This window comes from Agelaius phoeniceus, chromosome 22 (assembly GCF_051311805.1).
Source record: "Agelaius phoeniceus isolate bAgePho1 chromosome 22, bAgePho1.hap1, whole genome shotgun sequence".
Taxonomy (NCBI): Eukaryota; Metazoa; Chordata; class Aves; order Passeriformes; family Icteridae; genus Agelaius; species Agelaius phoeniceus.
Window position 1 is genome coordinate 4,046,046 of NC_135286.1, and position 10,027 is coordinate 4,056,072.

General features: G+C 51.8%; 1 protein-coding gene across 1 annotated transcript; it reads right to left on the minus strand.

Annotated features, from left to right (window-relative positions):
* Positions 1 to 261: 261 nt before the first annotated feature.
* Positions 262 to 6,821, minus strand: SF3A3 (splicing factor 3a subunit 3). Its single transcript, XM_054648163.2, has 17 exons — positions 6,663 to 6,821; positions 6,538 to 6,585; positions 6,348 to 6,400; positions 5,822 to 5,927; positions 5,358 to 5,430; positions 4,922 to 5,013; positions 4,714 to 4,796; positions 4,236 to 4,374; positions 3,847 to 3,915; positions 3,293 to 3,360; positions 2,846 to 2,953; positions 2,580 to 2,649; positions 1,969 to 2,133; positions 1,746 to 1,856; positions 1,228 to 1,318; positions 877 to 932; positions 262 to 540 (listed from the first exon to the last, which is right to left on the minus strand). Exons 1-17 carry the CDS (start codon positions 6,756 to 6,758, stop codon positions 463 to 465), a joined length of 1,506 nt encoding a protein of 501 aa, XP_054504138.1. The 5' UTR covers positions 6,759 to 6,821; the 3' UTR covers positions 262 to 462.
* Positions 6,822 to 10,027: the final 3,206 nt, after the last annotated feature.

Genomic DNA, 10,027 nt, shown 5'->3' on the forward strand with positions numbered 1-10,027 from the left:
CCCAAGGTAAAAACAGTTCTGTATGCCAGGTGAGCTTGTTTTTTAAAGAAGACCACAAGTTCACACCAAGATCTAGAAATAGGATCAGTACCTGTCACCACACAGTGTCCATGTGCTTCAGAGTCAACCTCATCATCAACATTTCCAGCAGAGTGGAAATGAGAGAAGGAATTTTCTGACAGCTGTGTAAAAAGCATTTTAAACACACTGTAATCAAAACTCTTCCTTCCAGCATACGAAAGAAGACAAGACTCTCAGCACTTCCTAAATTACAATGACTTTATTTTTCAAGGTATTTTTTAATATAAAACAATGTCACAAGTCTAAGGGGCTTACTAGAAAGTGACTCTATAAAGTATTTTTGAAATCTATATTCATGCACATACAAAATGCAGACAATGAAGAAGTCAAAGCTGCTGCCAGATCCACTCTAGAGATGTGGGATCCTTCACCTGGAGACAGCTACAGCAGCCCTTGGCGCTTCAGGTCTTCGTAGGTCTTTTTATTCACCACATTCCCACTGGAATCCTCATATTCCTCCTGGAACAGAACCAACAGTTTAGAGACAGCACTCACATCTTAGCTCCAAGAGCAGCCACTGAACATCATGAGCAGCCTGCCAGAACTTCTGTGCAGGAAGGCAGGCAGTGGATCTGCCAGCAGGTGCTGGGAGAAGAGCTCAGCCAGGGCCAGAGTCATTAGAGGTTGTACTACAGATTTTACTTCCCACTTTTGCCCTGCACCCTGTTGAAAAATGGCTTTGGAACAGAAGTTTAGGAAAAGGCACCAGTGTAAGTGAGGACACTGCTCACACCCAGGAACAAGGGGTTCCCATGGACACAGGAGGGGAGACACTGAATGCCCCTCACAGCTCACCTCTGTATCAGGCTGCCACCTCTCTGAAGCCTTCTGCTGTTTCAGCTTCGCCCACACTGCAAACACAAAGTCAAACAGGATCTGTCACTTCCCTCGAGGTACTGGTTTCTAAATAATACACACTTGAGCTTTTTTCCCTCCCTTTTAAATCCAGAAATGTATCTAACATCCATTACAAAGGATGGATGTTATCATCCATCATTCCACTGTGCTTACTGAAAGGCACTGTGCTGCAGCAAACAAAAACTCCAATGGATTTTTGGGATGGGACATGAGACCAAGGTCCAAAGCCACTCCTTCAGAAAAGGTGGTGCTCTTTAACATGTTCCCTACCCTGCCATCAGTACTTACACGAGACTGCATCCTCAATCTGTGTGACATTGGCAAAGTGTGCTGTGTTGGGAATGCCCAGGCACCGCATCCCGTGGGCATGTCTCCACTCCTGGGGGAAGGGATGAGATCAGTGTGAGAGGCAACACCACGAGACATTAACATCTGAACAGGGTGCAAGACATGCTAGCACAGTACAAATCCACCAGTCTTCTTTAAAAACATTATTTTCTTGTCCTGCAGACAGTAACACCACACCAGCCATCAACAGCCACAGTGCACCCATCAGACCTGAGCACTGGCTGTTCAAACGGGCAGGGATGGCAGCAAAAGTGATCTCTGTATGCCTAACACCATCTCTGGGTCCTGTTGCATGGCCCTGCAGCAGACCCACATGGCAAAAATGCTGCTCAGGGACCCCAAGGACTCAGCAGTGACTCATTACAATGACTGAATGAATGAATGAATGAATGAATGACTGAATGACTGAATGACTGAATGAATGCAGCAGGGCTGTTCCTGCAGTGGGTGTCACTTACTGCAAAGTGCCTCTGGAAAGCCTTGGGCCCTCGGTAGGTGTAGTTACCACAAATCTCACAGTTGTAGTTGATGTTCAGACCATGGAGTTTATACAGCCAGTATGGGATGGGCTGGAGCAAGGAGACAGCAGGATTAGGTCACATGGCAAAGAAACTCAAACAGAGAAGCAGCGTGGAGTCAGTGACCTGTCCCACTTCTCCAGGCCTGCTAAGTCTCAGTTACCTTCCCATCCCAACCAAGAGGCAGATTTTTAGGGTTATAAATGATTTCATTTTCTTCATCTTCACTCTCACTCTCACTGATCTGTTCTTCCTCCTCCTCCTCCCTCTCCTCCCCTGTCCGTGCCTGCTTGCGCTGCACGTTCTCGTGGGTGAGGTGTCTTTGCTCCTGGAGGGAGAGAAAGGAAGGGATTGTCCACACACCACTGCAGCAAAAAGTCAGGCAAAAAGTCACTCTTGTAGCCAAAAACTCCCTCAGTGCACAGAGGGAGGAAACAGAAGACCAATGTGAAGCAGAGAACTCCCCCCTTAGAGAGCCAAACAGTTTCAGTTTTTAGTACCCTGACATTTCCTATTTGTAAAGAATGAAACCTTGTATCACCTATTAGCACTTCCAATGTTACCACAGCAGCAGCCATCCCCCTGAAAACAATCCCCCAAAACTGAAAGCAAAGGAGCAAGGCAGATCAAAGTAAAGGTTTGCAGTGCTGTAAGACTTATGCACAAAACAGATGTGGTGCAGCACACTGATGTGATGCTACCTATGAAAGCACTATGACAACATTCCAGTCACTATCTGACAGCTCTGAAATAAAAACAAAATAAAATCCTTACCCCAAGAACTTCCACATACTCATAAATCTGAGCTTCCAGGAAAGCAAGATCTTTATTTCTTTCAGTGTCTCTGAAAGAGATGAGGTATCTTCATTAAACACAAGTTCAGCTCTGGTACCTTCTGTTTGGTTCAGCACTATTTGGTTTGACATGAAAAGCTTTTAACACTCCAGAATCTCTAACTATACAGGAGTGGTGATTATAGAACACTCCTCATCCAAGAGAAGAGAACATTGCCAGCCTCAGAATGACCTCTGAGAACTCACCTTTTGCTTCCTTTTGTCTTTGGATTCTTAGCAAACAAGGAAGGATCAAGTGCTTCCAGGGATTTGCCTTTAGTGCTAAAGAGCCTCTGAGCACGCTCCTCCAGAGTCCTGCAGAGAAGCAGGGAAGGGATGAGTCTACATTGCAGTTTTACATTTCCTGAGAACTATCTGAATTCATGCAATAAAAATCCAAATGTAGCCTTTAGGAAACCAGGAGATTCCTTTTATCTTTGTCTTCATTCCTCAAGTCAAAGTTTACTGTACCAGAGACTGTACAGGAGCAGCTCAGAGCAGCAAATCCCACTGCTTGGTTCTTAATGTTTTATCTTTCAAACATCTCTAAGGTAATTCTAGTACAACAGAGATAACCACACAAGTATCCCAGACAGAAATGTGACACAGGAACACCTCAGAAACTGAAAGGAACTCTACAAAATTGCACCTTACCCGCCACACTTCAGTCCCAGAGCCAGCAAAGCTGATTTTAACCTGTCCAGTCCCAGGGAGGCCAATTCCTGTTCAATTAAATAAACCACTGTAAGAGACAAGCTGTTCAACACATACAATATGGATATAGCCCACTTTAGCTTATTATATATAGCTAAATATAGCTATTAAATATATCTTATTAAATATGGCTAAATATAGCTATTAAATAAAGCTCATTAAATATAGCTATTAAATATAGCTTATTAAATATAGCTAAATAGAGCTATTAGCTTATTAATGAAGAAAAAACCCTGATGAACAGTATTTAAGAAAGGACTGTCAACACTGTACCCCTACTCCCAGGAAAATGAGCAATGTGACAAAATCTAACCAGATCTTTCAAGTTACACCCCACAATGGGAGAAATCACACCATCAGCACCATCAAAGTTTTACCCAGGAAGCACAGAGCCAAGGACAAAAACACAGCTCTAAAAGTACACAAAAAACCCAAATTACTGAACTTCCACCTGCTCAAAATGTGTCAGTAAGTGCAGAGCACTGGAAAATTACCTCCCAGGAGGAGAAGGCCGAGAGGTCCAGGTGGGCACCAGCATGGGTGAGGGCACTGCTGGTCTCTTTCTGCCAAAAAAAAACCACATGCAAGAGCTGCACAACAAACTACAACACTTCTGGCCATAGAACATTTTAATCTCAAGAAAAGCAGTTCATTTCACAGAGAAAGATCCTCTTACTAAACTGAAAATGGAGCAATAGTAAAGATGCAAGAGAAATCAATCTGAAACAATGCTCGTTTTAAACCAGTTAGGCTGGGGTTTAAATTCAGGCCAGTATGAATTTACACACAGAGCTGCAGGCCTCACTGTCATGGTCAGCCCAGCACAAATGACTCCCACAGCCCCCTCCCAAGCACAGAACATCAGCCAGGCCCAGGTGCTCACCGGCCAGCCCGGGAATGTGCCGTTCTCCCACTTCTTCTCAAACTCCGTCTGAATTTTCCCAAAAAGTTCATTCTGGTCCAGTAATGGCTTCACTCGATCTGTGTAATCCTGCAGGTACTCAAGGAGCATTTCCAGGTACCTGGCAGGGGAATCATGAGCACAGGTAATTCACTGTCACCCTCTCACCACATCTTTGGACAGGCACCACCCTTCAGTGCTGCAGAGGGACGTGACCAAGGTCAGGGCAGTTTTCCACACAGGATTTTCCTGACAAAACAGTTCCAAGGGTACATTAAAGCTCTTCCTCTGAGCTGAGTGTGGCTCTCCACATCTCTGCTGCACTGCAAGTTTGCTTGGGGCACAGACACATGATTGAGCTCAGGAACTCAATTCATGTGAGTTAAGTTTGACTGTTAATTATAATCTCTGGACACTTCAGAAGCAAATTCCTTCTCACCAGGCAGGCAAACAGGCTCACCTCTTATATTCAGCATTTTTCCTCTCCTTGGGAATATCGAAGAGTTGGTCAAATGTGGATAAGTAAGTGATATAATCCAATTTCTAAGAACAGAAAGTCTGAGTCAGAGTTCATACATGGCCAAATTAACATCCAGCTCCCAGAAAAGAGGAGCCCCAGCCTGTGCAGGGCCTGGAGATCCCTGGGCCCACACACAGCAGCCACTCACCTCTGATGATTTCAGGTTTATGTACTTGAGGTAACAATCATGCAAATCCAAGTATCGTCCATACCCTTCCTCATCTGTGAACTCCACCAGATCTGAAGGAAAGATCATGAAAAGCTTTATTATGAGCTTATTTTTCCCTACTTATTATACAACTGTTTTTGAACTGGAAAAGGATCAGCTGTGAAGTCATTTATTCTTAAGGAAGGGGCTACAATGCCTCTGACACTCATTGAGCAGCCCCAGCTGCAAGCACCAGAACATTCCTCAGGAACAGGAGCCTCACTGGGGAACATTCCATAAACTGCAGTTCAGAAGCATTTAGACAGGAGAATTTTCAGAATTCGTTTAGTGAAAGGGAGGTGAGGCCCTGAAACACACAAACCAGATCAAACAACCTATTAAATCATGCCAGAGCTGGAGCAAACTACAAACTTACTCTGAGCTTCTTCACTGGGGTTGTCTCTGGCCTTCAGCAGCTCCTCAAACTCCACTGACATAGGAACACAGATCTGCAAGGCACACAGTGATTTACTTCAGCTCCTGTCCCAGAATAACTAATATAAAATCACACAAGATGGCAAATAATGAAAATGCAAACAGAAAAGAGACTCAAAGCTTTGTCACCTTTCTTTCTGCACAAAGGCAAAAGTGTGGCTTTAGCCAACACGAGAAAGGTGAGATCTGATCCCAGCTCAACTGAACATCCCTGTTCTAGCAGGGAACAGGGTGAGTGTCCTGCACTGCTCCCTCACATGCTCCTGCCCCTGAGCAGCTATGCTCAGTGTTCTCAGTACTTGTGTGTAAATGCAATAAACTGGGGAAACAAAAGCTCTGTTTCTTGTAGGGATGAGATCCAACAGAGCACATCTCACCTGTTCCTATGGACCAGGTATCACTCACCTCATTTGGGTGCTTCCGGTGAAATTCCTTAATTTGCTTCAGTCTGTTGTAAAACTCTGCAAATTCATTGGGCCCGGATATGGCACTGAGTTCTTCCTTACGCAGGCTGTGAGTTCATGGACAGCAACAGATTATGAAGGGAAGGGAAGGGAAGGGAAGGGAAGGGAAGGGAAGGGTGACACTGACACAGCCTTAGTCCAGGTCTGTGCTGCAGTGTTTGACTGCAAACCTTCGAGCCATGGGGACCTCCCAGCCCAGCGGGCTCAGGGCAACATCCCCCTGCACAGGCTGCAGCCCCTGACAAACCCCCGGAGCAGCCAGGGCCTCCCCACAACACAACACAACACAACACAACACAACACAACAAAACGTGTCCATCCAGCACGGATGCTTCCCGTGTGCCCTCCGGTCCTGCCCTGCATTTAGTCGCCACATCTCCATTCGCGTGTCACTTTCGAGACACTCACACTGACTTCAAACAGCAGGACACGCTCGGGCACACGAGGCACACCCCGGGCACACTCACCCGTCCTTGTCGTCGTACAGGTCCCGCAGGTTGCCGCTCACCTCCATGTACCTCTGCGGAACAAAGGAGAGGCCCGAGCGCCGCCGAGCCCGTTACCGGGACAGGCCCCGCTGGCTCCGGGCAGCCCGGCCCGCCTCGCCCGCGGCCCCAGCCCCGCTCCCGGCTCCAGCCCCAGCCCCGGAGCACTCACGTCCTGCATGGCCCGGGTGCGATGGTCCGAGTTGATCTGGTCGCGGAGCTGCGGGCAGAGCAGAGCAGAGCGGTGAGCGCGGGCCCCGGCGGCGCCTCCCGCCCCCCTCAAGGCCCCGGGCGCACCGTGGACTTCTTGGTGAGCATCTCCTTCACCATCACGTCCATGAGCCGCTCCCGCTCCTCATGGTACCGCCGCTGCTGCTCCAGGATCGTCTCCATCCCGCGCACGGCTCCCGCTACCGCCGGAAGGCCCCGGTGAGGCCCCGGTGTATGCGCGGGCAGGTTCCGGTTCCGGGGCGCGGCGCGGTGCCCCCGGCCGGCCGGCAGGAGGCGGCTGCGGCCCGGCCGGGCCCCTCACAGCGCGGGGCCGCGTCCGAGAGCCGTGTCCGAGAGCGGTGTGCGAGCACGGAGCGGTGTCCGAGCGCGGTGTCCGAGGGAGGCCCGCGTCCGACCACAGTGTCCGAGAGCCGTGCCAGAGCGTGGGGCCATGTCCGAGCACGGGGCCCGTGTCCGAGCACGGTGTCCGAGCACGGAGCAGTGTCCGAGCAGCGGGCCGTGTCCGAGAACCGAGCCATGTCCGAGCACGGGGCCGTGTCGGAGCATGGGGCCGTGTCCCAGCACGGTGTCCGAGCGCCGGGCCGTGTCCGAGCACGGTGTCCGAACACGGGGCCCGTGTCCGAGCACGGTGTCAGAGCGTGGTGTCCGAGCGCGAAGCAGTGTCCGAGCACAGGGCCGTGTCCCAGCACGGTGTCCGAGCACGGGGTTGTGTTCCAGCACGGTGTCCGAGCACGGGGCCGTGTCCGAGCACGGGGCTGTGTCCCAGCACGGTGTCCGAGCACGGGGCTGTGTCCGAGCACGGGGCTGTGTCCGAGCACGGGGCTGTGTCCCAGCACGGTGTCCGAGCACGGGGCCGTGTCCCAGCACGGTGTCCCAGCACGGGGCCGTGTCCCAGCACGGTGCTTGGGGCACTGAGTGGTCCCTGGTGCCGGTTTGGATTTGGGGCTGCCCCAGCCCGGAGGCCTCTCCCGGTTGCCCGGCCGCAGCAGCGTTGCTCGGTGCCGAGCCGGACCTTGCCGAGCCAGGCCGGGCCAGGCTGTGCGGGTCGCGCCCGCAGCTCCCCGGGTCCGGTGCCTCCGTGCCCGGCAGCGCAGATTTTGCTTTCAGCCTCACGATCGCGGTGCGAATCCTTCCACAGACACCCCATTTGGGCTTCAAGTGCCTTCTTCAGATCCACCCTAAATCCAAGGGTGCCTTGCCCCAACACTGCTGAATGCAAAGCTGTAATTACGTTTTGACTCATTGTATGTGAATGAATTATTCTTAATATTCTGCCCTGCACGATAAATTACTCTAAGCCAAAAGCAAGAAAAAAAATTGTTTTAATTAATGGGAGACAAGATGATCCTTCACTGAGGAGAGGATGGTGCTGCAGGTATGAACATTGTCTTTAATTACTCTCTTGCATTATAGGTTGCCCCAAAGTATATAACTTTTCTTCATGAATGCCTGCCTAAAAATAAAAACAGAGATATGATTCTGAACTTAGCGTTCTTCCATTTCTCTTTGCGTGAAACTTCATCTCTGGAAAGGGAAGGAGTTGAAATCCAGCAATGTCTATCCAGCCACATGGCCTCCTTTTTTTGGGCTGCTGGCTTTAGGAGGATCGAGGTGGGATGAGACCAGCCGTTGCATGCCCACCCTCCTGCTCACCCTACAGGTGGGAGGAGGTGGGAGAAAGTTGCCCCAAGAGATGCTGTTTCATTTCAGGGCAGCAGTGCAGCCTGTCAGGGGCTGGGAGCTGAAATGCAGAGAGCCACAGAATATCCTGAACTGGAAGGGACCCATGAGGATCATCAAAATCCAGCTCCTGGCCCTGCACACAACTCCCCAGGCAGTGGCTTGAACCTGGCTCTGCCCATTAGGGCTGCAAACGCTAATCCACAGCGGTGCAGGAAGGCACAGTCTGGGCAGATTTGCTCAGTGCCAGGATCTCTTTCTACCCCTGCAGTGCTGCCCCACTCCCGCCTCACCAGCACAGCAGCCCTGGCCTGACTCCCCTCACACTGCTCCTCGTGCTTAATAAAATTTCCATGACTGTTTCAGACCCACACTCCAGAGTCTCGGGGGATGTTTGTGCATGACATCACCCTCCCCCTCCTGTAAATCAGGCACTGGGCCATGTTCAGCCATGACCCATTCATGACAGGGATAAAATCCAGATGTTCCAGTGCTACGTGCAGCTGGGTCATTTCCTTTTTTGGCTAAAAACGTGAGGCTCTGGAGGCTGACTGAAAGAGGAGCCTGGGGGCCCCTTGTACAAAACCTTCTGCGGTTAATCCCTGGAAACAGCACTGCAGAAAGCCCAGCTTGTGCTGCTGCTGCTGCTGCTGCTGCTGCTGCTGCTGGAGGACAGGCTCAGCTGGGAACCTCTGGGCTGGAGCTGCTCACTCACCCTCCAAGGCCCAGCACAGCACCAGAGCCCAGCCTAGGTCACAGGGCAGCAGCAGCAACAAAAATGATGCTAGAGCTCCATCAGCCAGCAGAGCAGAGCCTTTGAAGGAGCCAGGAATGTGCACACACCGGTGCCATGGTCCTACAGAGCCATCCCATGGGCTGTGCCCATCCTGCCACCAGAGCAGCACCCACAGGAGCCCAGCCTCTGTGCTGGGAGGGCTGGAGCAGGCAAGTCCAGAGCAAGTCACGGCAGCTGTTGGTAAATGTAAAGGATCTGTGGAAAATAGTTTCATATGTTAGGGAATACACGGCTCCCTGACTGTTAAACATGAGTAAAGAGCATGCAGCACTCAGGGAAGGCTGCCAAGAGAGACCACGGATATCCTGGCTGGAGGCTGCAGCAACATCTACCCGAGGAGTGCCCTTGGAATGTGGTGGTGTGGGCAGGCAGGGCACAGTGCAGGGCAGGAGGGCAGAGCACAGTGCAGGGTCAGCAGGCAGGGCACAGGGCAGGGTCAGCAGGCAGGGCACAGTGCAGGGTCAGCAGGCAGGGCACAGTGCAGGGCAGGGAGGCAGGGAGGGCACAGTGCAGGGCAGGGTCAGCAGGCAGTGCTCACTGCAGGGTCAGCAGGCAGGGCACAGTGCAGGGCAGGAGGGCAGAGCACAGGGCAGGGTCAGCAGGCAGGGCACAGTGCAGGGCAGGGAGGGCACAGTGCAGGGCAGGGAGGGCACAGTGCAGGGCAGGGTCACCAGGCAGTGCTCACTGCAGGGTCAGCAGGCAGGGCACAGGGCAGGGTCAGCAGGCAGGGCACAGTGCAGGGCAGGGTCAGCAGGCAGGGCACAGGGCACAGTGCAGGGCAGGCAGGGCACAGGGCAGGGCAGGGTCAGCAGGGAGGGCACAGTGCAGGGCAGGCAGTGCTCACTGCAGGGTCAGCAGGCAGGGTACACTGCAGGGCAGGGTCAGCAGGCAGGGCACAGGGCAGGGCAGGGAGCTCTGCACAGCAGGGCTGGGTCGGTACCACAGCCATCCCCAC

Bases quoted from the DNA above. Each gene is read 5' to 3' on its own strand.
- SF3A3 (XM_054648163.2), bottom strand. From the start codon at position 6,758: ATGGAGACGATCCTGGAGCAGCAGCGGCGGTACCATGAGGAGCGGGAG. The intron at 2,650-2,845 runs GTGAGTTCTCAG...CATCTCTTTCAG, and splicing joins AAGACAAAAGGAAGCAAAAG to AGACACTGAAAGAAATAAAG. The intron at 1,857-1,968 runs GTAACTGAGACT...TCCTTGCTCCAG, and splicing joins CTCTTGGTTGGGATGGGAAG to CCCATCCCATACTGGCTGTA.